This window comes from Dendronephthya gigantea, unplaced genomic scaffold (genome assembly GCF_004324835.1).
Source record: "Dendronephthya gigantea isolate DGI-Jeju-01 unplaced genomic scaffold, DenGig_1.0 000014F, whole genome shotgun sequence".
Classification (NCBI taxonomy): Eukaryota; Metazoa; Cnidaria; class Anthozoa; order Malacalcyonacea; family Nephtheidae; genus Dendronephthya; species Dendronephthya gigantea.
The window spans coordinates 412,422-427,644 of NW_021163024.1; the positions used below are offsets into that span (position 1 = coordinate 412,422).

Here is a 15,223-nt window from a genome sequence, read left to right on the forward strand (position 1 = left end):
GAGTTATGCCAAAACAAGGCTAGGTTATCTGCGGTCAAAATTTCAAGATCTCTTATTCATTTCTAAATTTATGTGTGGCTTTTAATACGCCTAGCGAAAAGGTGAAAATAAACCAAATCTGAGTAACACATCCTTAATTGCATGGGTAACACAGACTTCCTGCTTTTTCTAGTTCGTAGCAATGACAAAATTGCACGGGAAGGGGCGATTCATAGCAGCACCAGGCTTTATATCTTCTTCTTGGAAGAGGAAATTAAAAGGCCAGTACTTTTTACATTTTTTAACCATTTGCACACGACAGCACACGTATGATTCTTCATATACTAATCTTTTTTTTCAAACTATAGATACAGACCCTCTATCGTTATATTCTGGTTCAGTTTGTTACATAATTTGCTCTAGATTCTGACTATAGACTTTGTTCTTTAACTCTTACTAAGTATCTGTCATGTAATTATTTAAAATGATATAGTTTGGTATTCTCGAAAAGGGACGTTTAGGCCTTTCGGGATTGCTTTGGGTGTGAAGTTTGAAATGGATATGATTATCTGTGGTGTAATTAGCTACAATATAAGTATCTGCGGTGTAATTAGCTAGAATAATAGATCTTGTTTGGCATTCTAGCCCCCCCCCCGTCCCTTTCACTGGCCACCCATTAAACGCGGCAACAAAAACAAATACACAAGCTTTCTAAGTATTCTAAAAATTTTGGATATTCTGGAACCATGAGATCATGGCTACCTCCTCTTTCTTAGTATGTATCAAATCCTTGCAATCTTTTTAGTCACTCGAAAGTCGTTTGTTTCCTTTAAACAAAAGGTATGAGATATGGCTGACCGTACCATTACAAATATACATATACATATCCTAGTAATATCGAAATCATTTAGATGGCGGTCAAGTTCCCAATTATTCTATCCACCTTGCGAACGCATGATGAAAGAAAATTTACAACCATTCCATTTGCTGTGTAAGTTCTCAATTAAATGCTTCGCCATCATCTGAGTCAGCAAAACTGACCGGTTTGTCAGGAACTGGTTGATTCACTCGTTGTAACATGATGACGTAAGCAAGTGTTACGAAAAAAATTGCGACGTGGAAGATCAACGACAACCCGATGTATTTGTTGTACTCTACGTAAAGTTCGCGGGTGAATACTAAAGAGAAAGAATAAACAATGGGTTGTTAAAAAGCTTACGATAAAATATCAACTGATACATGCAGTTAATATGTTCGTACGATCAGTAGCGCAGCCAGCCTGACGATTTCTCCCGCTATCGTCAGGCTGCATGGCTACGCTACTGCGTACGATCCAACATATAGTTTAGTGATTTAGGGTGATTCAAAACATAAATTATTAATGAATGCCTTTCATACTGGCAACGTTTACTGCAATTTGACTTTCTTTTTTTGACACATACACACATATATTGGCACATATACACTCATCGAAGCTTTTAATAAATTTGCTTCGTTTTATTATCAATCAGGTAAATTTCATTTCGATCACTAATTTTCATTTCAATTTCATTTTCAATAATTTCATTTTCATTTTGATCATGTCTTGCTGTTATAGACTGAAGAAAGGTATCATTGGCAAACTAAATAACTTCGCTTTCATATATACTTCATAAAGGTCGACACAGACCGGACGCGATGCGGCAACGCGACGCGAATTTTGAGTTTTCAGAAGCATATAAATTAAATTCTGGAAGTAAAATTTGGAAATTATGGACGCTAGAGGAGTCAAAATGTTTTATTGTTATGTAATCTACAAGAATATTATGATAGTTTAAAATTTATTTGATTTTGAAAAATTAAAAACGTTGAAAATTCGCGTCCGGTCAGTGTCGACCTTAAGAAGTAAAAATGATTAAATTGAATATATCCTGCGTAAAGTCTGTTGACGTTTAAACACCCTGCAGATCAAAACTGAATTATGAAAATTATCTGAAAGTTAAAATGGACAGAAAAACCTCTCCATACCCAAAGCTGCTATTCCAAAGTAAACCAAATGTGTTAATAGAACATTCCTAGAAAAAATACTATATTACTACAAAATATTAAATGAGTTAAGTATCATGTATGAGGTGCGGAATGAAAACTTCGTTTAAACCAGACTAAACTTTAAGGAGTTTATATCAGACTAGGCTTGTATTGAACAATATTGATTCAATATTGTATTGAAGGGGAACCACTTGGAGAGGGTTAACCTCATGGTTCTCCTGCAAGAACGTTGGTCTCACTAGTTAAGATGTACCATTGTATCTTGAATAAATTATTTGATTGATTGATTGTCATTCAAACCACTGTGTTCAAACTTGTAATTTGAATTTCTCAAGATGATAAATTATGGTTTGGTTAGATTGGAATTATTGATAATCAAACTATTTTTATATACGAGACTGTTGTATCCATTATGAAGGATATTAGACACATAACTATACTGAGAATTGTGTCGAAGAAAAGTTACACAATCTACGAAACTACGCCTATCAAATCAACACATGACGTCATGAGCAGAATTGTTTTGACTCGTTCTGCCTTCCCAAAATATTAAAATTTTATGACAAATATCCCTATATGTGGCTTTTTATCACCCACACGTCTCAGAATATTACCTTAGCACAAAGTAAGAAGTTGCATTTGTCAACCAAGTCAGACCAGATAAACCTAAAGATATATAAAAAACATTAATTGTAATTGCACTGAATATATTGAACTTCGGCATTAACAACCAATCTGTACAGGTTTTTATATGCTGTTGCAGAACTGGCTATCAGTTATCTAAAGTTCCAACATCCGTTCAGACCTTGTCACACGAATTAATTTTGAGCACAATTTGCATAGATAAATGAAGCTCAACGAGCCGACCGAATTTCACATAAAACTAATTTGCATTGCAAGTCGCAGTTGAAAGGGGCGTGAACAGGGCCGTAGCTAGACTGCCTAATAGGGGGGGGGGGTGTTTACTGATCTATATTCAATAATTACCAGCGAATGTAGCTCCCAACAGTCTGACTTCCATCACATTTATGCGGGGAGAATGATCAACACCCAGTAAATATGAAAATGGTTTAAATAACAGGATGCACTGAAATCAAACAAAAATATTCACACGTCAGGATTTGTTATTCAGCAATCCGATAAAAAGAGTAATGAAAGAAATCGTCACAATAACATTACTAATGTAGGAGATAACGTATAACTTTTCGAAAAAACATTTTAGCGGCCTTCTTTGCTCATATTAAATCGACCAATCCGGCCTTTATCACGAAAGAATCAAATTTTAAGAAGATTTTGCAAGCTAAGGCGCCTGTCTATGTACATGTGCAGAGGTTTAGGTCAAGGCAACATTCAATTAAGTTTCCAATGTAATCGAGAGTCGATTTTTCAGCAAATAATTCTTAATCCATTTGAAACTTCAACACTCAACAAGTAATCCTTTGCCACTTCTACAATGTGTTGATATTCTTTGAAGCATCTGCATTCTGCAGAATGAATGCATGCAACAGATAAAAGCACTCACCAGAAGGGCCATTGCAAGAAACATTAGCGAAGAGAAAGTGAGCCATAGGCTAAAAGTGCAATTCATATATTCATTATCATAAAAACTGTACGTACAAGATGTTGGGGGGGGGGGGCAGGAGCTGGCGCGTTTTGGGCTCTAGTGTCACAGATGAAAAAAAGCTCCGTGCGTATTTTCACATTTATACCACATTTAGAAAAATATAAATGCTCCTATGTCTAGAGTATTTGTACATATTTAAAGCAACTTAGTTCGCTGATAAGGCTTTATCTTTACAAGAAGGGGAGAGACGTTTTCTTATACGGAATATATCAACGGTGATACATCTGCCCCACGTGCGTTATTTAATAAGCCATTCAATCGAGAGCGTCCTGAACAAGATTTGGGCGATAAATGCTTGGGGCGGTTGTTATATTAATCTAAAGGGCGCTTGCTGGTGGGGACGCTCATAAGGTAGTAATTTACTCGGTTCAGGGTGCCGGAAAGTTCAATATTTCAACATTTCAAGTTTGAATTCAGTTTGGCTGCTCTCCAAAGTTCAATGATTAATCTTATAGTTGGCATAGTTGTCTATCCAGTGTATCGTCCGATCAGTGATCACAAATCAATGCAAGATATAATTTTATTACCTCAATCCAATTGGCAACTTTGTTTCTAAGTGCTCACAATTTCCTAATACTTGAAGTACCTAAAGAAATAATGGACAGCATCGTTATCTTTTCTTTGGACTGAGATTAATAAAAAAAAATTATCCCCTTTTCAATAAACATCTTATTGTAACACGGAAACTTGTTGTTGTTGTTGTTGTTAAGAAAAGCTCCCAAAATCCCTCGCATTTAGCTTGTGTCGCGCGCGCTTTTCTTAACTCTCACGACATTCCAGCGTGTTTGGATCAAACCATCCAAACACACAAGCCTATCCTATTTCATCCCTCTCTTTAACGGTGAAAAGGTGAACGATTAAAAAATCTGGCTAGCTTCCACCTGGGTTGTCTTCACATTGAAAAAATTTTTAAAAACGATATTATTTAGATGAAGTAGCCTATACATGTATGCTGGCCTATCACTTCACACTTGACGTTTAAAAAGTTGGAATAATTTGTGGAAAATTCTAGCAAAAATGCCATTGAGGACGTTCACCAACACACAGACTATTATGTGAATAACAGAATGCTTTTGAATGCATTGAAATGGAGTGATATAAAACAATATTATAGCTCCTGTAAACCTTGGATGATTCTTTTCCACCCAAGCCAAGAATTTTTCGTGATTTCAGACGACTCTGTGCATCATCAAAACTTCGTCTAGATAAAAAAAACATTGTTAGGAAAGTTCAAAATATTCTTCAATTATTCGTCAAGGTGAACCAATTATACAATGTTTTTTTTTAAAACTGTTTCAGAGCCATCTATTTCAGCTCATTATAAGGGTAAGTGAGATAACTGATTTCCAAGCAACTGGATTGTCACACGGTTGCATTCTAACCGTTCAATTTCTGAACTAATAATTATTGCTGGATGTTTAAAAATCAACAAGTGCAAATCTGGAATTTGAAAACACGTTTTTCTTCCTTTTCGTGTAAATAGCCACACAAATTCTCACAGCACGAACTTCGAGTCTTCGACATCACCAGGCATTGTTTTACGCACTTTTATAGGATCAATCAGTGCTGAATTATGAAAATATCTGATTTCAAAAGAGTTTGCAGTTTTTTGATAAACCAAATATTTAAAAACCGCTGAGTATAATAAGGCTCGAGTATGGGGACATTAATTGTCTACAATTTCAAATACCGTCGGTTATGAGCGTGCTTGTTATGTCAACATTTTGAGTGGAGGTGTAAGATAAACAACAGATTATATATGTATATAGTAGCGGGTATGTGATTATCATTAAACTTAGCCAAAAACATAAATTATTGCTTCTGAACGTCAGAAAGGAATTCGCAAAATGACTGAATAAGCGTATTTCTCCGCATTCCTCGAGGTATACGCACTTTGGGTAGCTGCATCGGTATCTATAAAGAGTATACAATTATCACCGTATTCTCTCTATTGTTTCATCTGACTATTATCATTCCTGTGGATTAAATTCCAACTTTCTGTTTTCGTTTACGTATTTCGTCATAGCTGTTCAAAACTTGTCAGTGAAAACCTTAAGGAAACTACACTGACCAGAAGAATTTTAGGGCATGCATAATCTTATGATCATGAAGTAAACTATGTTCAGCCGTTGAACAACTGGCCCTGGCCTGGTATCTAAAGAGTATAAAATATCTTTGTATTGTTTCATCTGACTATTATCATTCCTGTGCCTGTGATTTAAATTCCAACTTTCTGTTTTCGTTTATGTATTTCGTCATGACTGTTGTTAGTCAAAACGTCAACAAGAAGAATTTTTCTGGACATATTTAGTCGAATTGATGTTTGTCTTATTTTAAATGCGGTGTTTAGTAGTGTTTTTCGTAAGCGTTGCATGCATAATCTTATGAAGTAAAGTGCAAACTATATTCAGCCGTTGACCTGAAATTAGCATTATGCAACATATTGAATAAGCATTACGTTCGAGTGTATGCGAGCAATATTTTGTTCAAGGGAAAAGTTTCAAATGTACAGTCTTAAACTAATAGCCTAATATACTAATAGCCTAATATATAATTGTCTTTTAAGACTTCTGTGTAAACCTCTTACTTTCCTATAGGACGTCTACAACAATGGTTACATATAATTAATCTATCCCAGCGTTCCTTGTGACGGCAAATCGGCAATATTGAAACACCTGCAGAGGACAATGTCGTATATTATGACTATATTTAATACTGATACGATAATTACAGATGCTTTCCCTGCTAATCACAAAATTTCCTTCGAGATACCGATCTCAAATTTGATATTATAGTACGAAATTCTGATGTTAGAGTAAAGAACGCAAAACAGTAATAAATGTGCAGTTAAGCATGACGAGAATTCGGTATTCGAACACCCAAACGCAATTTTATGGCTCCCAGGGCTATGAATTGTCACGAACATGTCCCACTGTGCTACATGCAGAGATACACTGCAGTTAAACTGACATACATACAGCATAAAGACGTCAATATCACACAATGGTTTCAAAAATTTGCACCAACCATAAAAGGCATATATACAGGCAGAAACCTCAACACCGTAACTTTATATTCACGCGACATTTTCATTATGTCGCATAGTAAACAAATGTTCCCAAACATCAAGTTAAAGATAGACTATTCTTGCAATTTCAGGCAACAAAAATGATGAAAATTGAGGGCATTTAGTTTGTCCGAAAGGCGATATGTAAACACAGGTCAAAAGAGCAAAATAATATTCGAAAAATATCAACTTACTTTCTTACACCTCTGTTGTAACTAGAGGGTATTCCTAGATGATTGACCGAATGGGACTTTTCGGCCGATAGCTCAGATGTGTTATCTGACATCAAACTCTGTTTTCCATCCATGACAACAAAGATTTCTGGCTACCTTATATATGAGGTTGTTATTCAGTACTACCTTGCAACGCAGGAAGTGTTTGTTTTCAAACTCGAGTGCGGTCAGCATGAACTCCAAATTTGTTCAAAGCTTTCGTGTTTTGATAGAGAGCACTTTTAGGCGTTCAAAAGTAAACATATTTCATTGTCGTTTAATCAATGTTGTGTGGGCGGGTGTCGCAAAAATTACACGCATCGTATGTGTCTTCGCATGCTAAATCGATATGGCAATTTCGGTATCCAAGGCCATTTGACTAGACGAGACTCGCACAGAGCAACAAAATGTTGATGCAGTATAGCGTACGATATGAAATTTGATATATCTACCGGCCTTTAAAGTATGTGAAAGTTGTTAACATAGACAGTGTAGTTTCAGACGAATATCGTGCCTGTATACGACTCATTTGCATGCATGTTAGTCGAAAGGTGATGTTTTATACAGACAGGATTAATCTAGTTTACATACGTACAATTACGTTGTGCAACACTCGACGAATGTTATCATATTTCTTGCCCAATCCCATGGGCAGTGTAATTAATTATACGGCATTTGATCTGCCGAAGTATATGATACTGATTTTTTTAGAATATATAACACTCAGATATACACTCCTGTGCAATGCCAATGAGGCAGAGGATATATTTTAGTATCTACACAACACAAATACCGATATGTTTACTGATTCAATACTGTGAGAAAAATGCTGGCGTTTATAGCAATAATAGCATCGATCTCGCCGTACTTTATTTATGAATATCAGTCTGAGGACTTCGCTTTAAAAACCAGATGCTATCTTATTAAGATTTGTTCGCGCTGGAGGTTTGTGTATATATATAAATTATATATTGATTATATGAAAGTAAACCAACTTACTTGTGAAAGCCCATTCGTGAACTCATGGTATATTCGTATTAATTATAGCTGAAGATTTTATATACTCGCCACCGCAAGTGTGAAGACAGTCTACCGCGAGCTACAAGCATATACAGTCTCTTTATATCATGTACGAATGTGTAAACACGTATGAATCAGAGTTACTATCGTTCACTATTACTATGTTTCAATTTTATAATGAAAGCCACTGTTTGCTATCGCCATGGCATGTCGTTTGTGAGTGAATCCACTGATGCCATTCAAGTCTCGAGATTTGACACTTAATTTTAGCATGCAATTGCTTCCTATTGGTCGCTAAGCTCTATTAGCTGAAGATGATAAAACATCATCTGATTTCATATCCAGTCTACTTTGCATCTTTGCATAAATATTTTACATGATAATTGAAACTAAAGAATTCTTATTAAACCAGCAATATCCATGAAAGAAGAGATTGTCTTAATATATGCATAAATATTGTTTTTATCAGTTAGCATGCTACCAAAACAACATCAAGTGACGATCTCATGAATTATAATAAAACGTCAAAAGTTAGAGATCTTCATCAGTAATCTTCAGGTTATCATATGGGGTGTGCGATGGGGGAAACTGGAACGAATCATTGTTTACAAAAGGAAATCTATCAGTTTTGATCAGTCGGGAGATATGTTATTCCACGGTTCCAGACAAAACACCTTTGTGACGAAGAAACAGGCATGTTTCGGTGAACAGTCTGCAGAAAGGCCCTAATTCCCCCTGAAAAATCGTTTCGGGATAACCCCGAGACAGGATTTTCAAAACAGCATCAGTTCCGGAATCATTCTAGTTACTGGTTGAACTTCTGTTTTTAGCCATAAGTCAAAATGTAATTAAAAGTCATGAAAAATTCTCCATTCTGGTCGACAAACTCTACACTGCTTTGTTGTAGATTTTTTTTCCTAAGTGACACTATACTGCCGCTTCTTGTCTTAAGGAGATGCATAAAACATGGGCAAACAAAGTTAACTTTTTTTATTCATTAAATATTTGTCTCCTTTCTGTATCAGTTACACACGTATATGGGCATTTGCGATCAAACGCGATTATGCTTGATCAGATATTTTGTTAAAAAAAAAATCACACAACCTTAATTCACAATAATCCTCAAGAGTAGCTATAATCATTAGGACTTCATTGTCCCAAGTACGTCGTCCGATCTTCGCGTGGACATCGCGCGAGTCACCCACGCATCCGTCTCGCATAAGGAGATAATGACTGATAGCGATCGAGTTTACTGTTACAGAGATCTTGTTTGAAACACAAGCATGGCTGTAACGCTAGTGGGAAAATAGGGGCTGGTTAACCCTCAGATTTTGAGGAAATAACGGAGTAATCGCAAAACAGTTCTGTTCACACTCAGTGTGACAATATTTCAAATACTGCACTAGAACATTCCATTATTAATCAATTCAGCGATACAGAGATGTGATATTCGAACCATGTATGCCTGATGAGCAAATGCCTAATTACTTATAATTTATTGCGCCTTGTCAATTAGATACATACTTATAAGGAATGATTCGGGAAAAAATTGTTTTGATTCGGAAATTCTTACACGACTGTTATAGTTTGCATTATTATTGTTTACGTCTCGTTTTTCTCCAACAAAAATCTAAGCCGGAATATGGATGACTAAATGAAGCTGTTTGTTTCTTGATGTAGTAGTACAAATAATAAGTTAGATTAGCGAAGCCGGTTTGCTCATAGGACTATCGAGACTGTTGGTGCCACAGCATTTAAACCAAAACAGTGGATTAAAATTTAGCGCAGGGTTCAGAGATAACCCAGCTTTGAACAATTAACTGGCCCCTGGCTTTAAAGACGCAAACCTTGCTCGTTCAAAGAACTGCATGGAATTCAAGAGTTTTCAAACCTCAACTGGGCTTCCCACAAACGAAATCCGATTATTTTGTAACGAAAGCACATGGGTATAAATAATCACTAAAAAGCGTGAATGGATGAATCATTTAGTGCTGAGAAGATCCTGAAGATCTCAATGTTTCTTTTTCTCAAGTATGTGCGAACAGTTAGAAACATCGATTTAAATAATTATCATGAATTGCGCACTTTAAGCTGTTTCGAAATTCAACTCACGCACTGAATAATCTTGGTGCCCTGAATAAATGTGCCCTTATACTGGCCCACAATTGTTTCGGTAAAAATCGTAAAATATTAAAAACATGAACAGGCGTCATCTTGGTACTTTCAATTTGTACAACACGCCGGATAGGCGACTTAGCCTTTGTGACATGGATCGATGGATGGGTATAGAGAGCCCTCTTAAGAGTTGGAAATAACCAATTAGTTGAAAAATTAGCAATATTCATGCACTGGACACTATTGTGGGCATGCAATGTGAATTAACGCAGCAATGTAAAGCCTTGCTGAACCGTTCTTTATAAATTAGCACTATACAGGACAAAATAAGACGGGTATGAGTCCCGTATGACCGCTTGCCTAATATAACTAAATTTCATAGCATTATACGGAATGCAAACAGACATGGTAATTGTAGTACGTTAGTAGCCCTAGGGGATCGCATGTGCACGTTGTCGGTATTGGAACATGAACGAGGTCATGAAGAGACGCGCGTGCCTGCAAGCGGACATGTTGTGACATTGTGTTGCGTAGTTTATAGGTATAGAAAATGTTTTTACTCGGCACACAATATTGAGTATAAGAGAATTTCTACGGCCTGTAGTACGCATCGCGTACCTATTTTATTTATTGCAGCTGGAAAAAAAATAATAATTAATTTCTGATATTAAAACCTTAATTCAATTAACGAATTGATATTTATAAAAATTTATTCCTGTTGTTCGTCTTCAATTGATGAAAAATCTCCTAGTAAGATTCTTCAAGGTGATGTTTTTAACTCTGTCATCACTCAGACAATCAAAAGTATCATACGCCAGCTCAAGTATCAAATCATGCAATTGATGAAACCATTGGCGTACGGGAGATGATAATTGGGGGGGGGGGCACATATTCATATACTCATGTTAACAGACAAGGAAAGACAATGGATCTGAAAAGAAATTAATCGTTCACAACATGAATATATAAATATGTGCGCCGCCAACCCCCCCAATTATCGTCTCCTGTACGCCACTGGATGAAACTCTTGTGCTATAATATTTTCAAATACATAGTTATTTAAATCCTGATCACACGACTATAGCTCCCTAATATCTACTGGTTATCCTATAACCTGACTCCATACCCACTGATTATCCATAAATTTAACACCGTATATACTAAATGGTGTATGATTTACCAAGCTGTGCACGCCGGAGGCGTACGTCGAACGCGGAAACATGGATATATGCATGTCTGCAGATTGTGCTAATTCACTTCAGTGTTGTTGCGCATTCTGGCAAAGCTAGGTGCTACTTTGCTATAATGGAAAAGCTCACTTCCCTTTAGGTCTTTTCAGCCACTCTGGCCCTACTACGCTTTGCGCATGTCTAACACGTAGATGTATGGCCCCGTGGTCAACCACGCGCGGTTGCTCAGAGAAAACGTGCGATGAGGCGTTTGTACGCCGAAACATGCAGGCATGTCTGCAGATTGTACAATATAATTATGGACTACAGTCTGCATGTTTCATCCGTATATGATTCCTACTGATTCAAAGCGTCTGTGCAGGCCGGAAACCCTTTTACTTTCAAGTTTTCGGTTTTACTATCAACCTACTTACTTTCTGGTAAACTCTTCATATGAGTTATGAATCAAATTTCGATATAGTCGATCTTTCCAAGAATTTCGTCTGGCGTGTACATCTTGATCTGAATTTGCCATTTTCTTCCTATAAGGTAATATGGTAATTCTTAGCACTAAGTTTAAATTAATCAAATTCCCGTTTTTTCGCGGCTGGATTTCGCGCATTTTTTTGCTTTGTGAGCGCGATGCGAACTAAGTTGAAAAATGTTCCAAAAATCATTCATAAAAACTTCATGGCATCTAAACTGGATTTCGTCGAGTTGAAGAACTTTTTACACGTAAGAACGACAATTAATTTACAACTTTGTCGTGAACAGACTCTCCCCTCGCACTACATATATATGACTAAAAATGTTGACAAAGGCGAAAAATAACCCGGAATCGATTGCTCCAGCCAGTAAACTTGGATTGCTCCAGCTCTGTGTGAACTTGGACGATACATCGCTCGCCATATTTAGAACCAATTAGAATTTAAATTGGGCACAAGTGCCAGTTTGACTTCAAATTGACTTAAAAAATTACGAGAAACCCTCTGCATGAGGTAACTCACACTTTTCGTTCCAGGCCCGCCAGAGTCCGCCTGCCCCGGAGTAAAACAAAAACCGACGGGTTTCAACGACATGACATGAAAAAAATTGGCTCAAGCTTGTATACGGCTGTTGCACTTATTCTTTTTGTGGAAATGCATTTGGCAACCTTGTATATTCAGGATATTTAATTCCATCGTCATTTTGAAGGCGCCGATGCTTTATAGTCTACGAATAGCTATGAAATTGCGGACTCGTATGGGATTAATTTAAAAATCAAGGAGTACCCAAGCTGCATGTATACGAACCCTATTTTATATGCTCCAGGTTTTCTTGGAGGAGAAATTTGGAATTGCATGAATTGGGTAAGGAGTCAACTAAGTGTGAATGGAACTAAACCAAATAATGAAACCAATCTATTTCCCCGGTACGCACGAGAGATTTTGCTAGAATAAATAATGATGAATAATTGTGTTAATAATGAAAGCTGGAGAACGTGTTTGCTTTCAAAAAATGATTGCTTCTGTAGATTACTTGTCGTGTGGCGTTGATCATTACACATATTAATAACTGCAATAAGCTGCAATTATTTTCAGACTTCATTGAAAACCCAGTTTTACTGCCTAAGATGCAGCAGTATAGGTCCTTTTCGTTGAGCGATCAACGAGGTAATCGAACGGTTACAGAGATGATGCGAATGTCATCTCGATGTTTGCGATGCTTGCTGATGCGACTGTCAACCTAATGCTTGTTTTCGAATAAGCAATATAAATTATATTCTCTTAATTTTAATGAAAATTCGAGCAACAGCATTAAATCGGCTATATTTTAACGCTAAAGGAACGTCTATTGTCGCTTCTGCATTTGTTTCGATTTCTGCAACTGAAGACAACGAAAACAAATGAAATTTTACATTTATTTTACACACAGCGTTTTGCGTTAAATATAATAAATGAGCCAGTTAAAAATTATTGCCCGTCTGAGCCGGCTCAGCTGCATGACTCTTATATGAGTGAAAGACGCACTTACCTTTTTTTTGTGATGGATTTTTCGACAAGCAAAATTAACCGACTGCAGAACTGGGTTGGCTAACAGGAGTTTCAGGAAATATATAGGCAAACCTTTCTATATACTCAGGCTTCACCGCCGTTGCTCAAACGGTTGAACGCGTGTAGTGTATATATGCCCGGCACTTTCCAACCGTTTTGATATCAAGTGCCACACAGATGTTCATTTACATTCATATTTCAAAACAACAGTTGAAACATATGTATATAGGGTTTCTGCAACATATTTGCATAAAGAGCTGTCCCGTGCAGGAGAATATTAATATTATATTATACAGATTCAAAAAAGAGGACTTTTGTAACCAATGACAAATTCTCGGAATTATATTATTGGTCCTTTGTCCCGTTTATTCTGCCTTGTGCAAGAAGCCGGGTCGTCTTAGATTATGAAAACTTTAAAAAAAGCCGGCATAAATTTCGCCAGTGTTTTAATGAAGTCAGTCACGTTCAATATATTTGTTCAAATATTAAGGTAATGTCAATCTCGCCCTATAACAACGTAGAATACAAATTAAACTAGAAGTCATCAAAGATTATAGCAAGTGCGTTCGGTGATCGGATTCCTCATCGTTAAAACACTGCAAGATAAATGCTTTGATAAGAATCCTCACTGATGTCTCAAACACTTCAAAATCAAAATAATCTATACAATTCCTACAACTTCGTAATGAACAGGTAAATACGAAAGACCAATTGCCTGGTCCTAACTCCTAAACAACAACAAAATACGGAAAGCACGTGAAATTAGGACGCGACACAAAATCCGACAGGCGAAGCAAGCGCAAAACACGAAAGCGAGGCAAATGCCACACAAAAATATCAAAACTACATAGCATTCAGTTATGACGTCACGATTAGAAAGCGTGATGCAATTTTGTATATGATTTGAAACGGTAAAATATACTAGTAGGTCAATACTAAAATATTTAAAAAGGAGAATATATATGTAACATATATTATCCATCTTCACGTTAACATTATTATCTAGAACGAAGGGGGGGGGGGGGCAGGACCAAATATAATGCCATTTTTCCTACCTAATCGTAAGTTATTTTTTTAGTCCTGGAACAATTGGCGGGCCTAAACGCGACCACTTCCTCAACCACCACCACCCTCCCTTTTATTTGTTTCGCAGTTCATGTTCTTTACAGTCGAAACGGCCACTGCAGTTGCTATTGCAGTTGATATTTCAAATTCATAATTCGTACATGCACATATTGAATCTGTAAACATAGTGTCAACTTTGTGTATCCAGACTAACGCTTTTGCTTGTATGTTAGTGCTATTCATTAAAGCTCAGGGGAACTCTATGTGAATATAGCGATAAATTTTGCCATTAAAGTCAACTTGAAGCTAAAATGATGGTCGTCTAGCCACAGACCAAACATTTTTTGGGGTCACTTTAAGGAACTATATATTCAACTGGATTACCATTCGATTAATTAATTTCATATAACATATATAATTATATTGAGCACTATGAGTAAGGCTAAACTACGATGGATTCGAGCAACGATCCGGTGGTCGAGGAGTCATGAGGTTGGGCTGTAATCATGGAAATTAATTCGTAGACTTCTCTATTACATAATAAAATAACCCCCTTCCCCCCTTGAACAATGTAGGTAGGTGCGTGATATTACATTGGGATGTCTTTTCAATCAACATTGTGCGTGAGAGGGAAGGGGGGAACAGCTATTGACCGTTAAATCAACATCTTTAACAATTACTGTGGTCATGTAACGTGTCCAACGAAAAGTCTACGTATATTATTTCCGTGATTGCAGTGTAAACGTGTGTATAAAAAGTTTTCCTTTCAGGTCAAATCAACCTCATAACCCGGATATGATATGTTTGGCTTGCTAAGTTTTGTGGTGTTTCTACACCCGGGTAAGCGAATTTCGAATGGTGTGCTATATGCAGCCCCTCGTTGTTCATCGTCGGAAAACGCCAGAACATAC

The 15,223-nt window shown here is 36.7% G+C and overlaps 1 protein-coding gene across 2 annotated transcripts; it reads right to left on the minus strand.

The window, feature by feature from the left end:
- Positions 1–654: 654 nt before the first annotated feature.
- On the minus strand, positions 655–8,136 carry LOC114519854 (tumor protein p53-inducible protein 11-like). 2 transcript variants are annotated; one of them, XM_028540036.1, is made up of 8 exons: positions 7,910–8,136; positions 4,757–4,832; positions 4,159–4,217; positions 3,530–3,578; positions 2,995–3,094; positions 2,622–2,673; positions 1,987–2,033; positions 655–1,157 (listed from the first exon to the last, which is right to left on the minus strand). In XM_028540036.1, exons 1-8 carry the CDS (start codon positions 7,933–7,935, stop codon positions 979–981), a joined length of 588 nt encoding a protein of 195 aa, XP_028395837.1. In that variant the 5' UTR covers positions 7,936–8,136; the 3' UTR covers positions 655–978. The 2 variants fall into 2 exon arrangements, with proteins under 2 accessions (XP_028395837.1, XP_028395836.1); XM_028540035.1 differs by lacking the exon at positions 7,910–8,136 and adding an exon at positions 6,893–7,493.
- Positions 8,137–15,223: the final 7,087 nt, after the last annotated feature.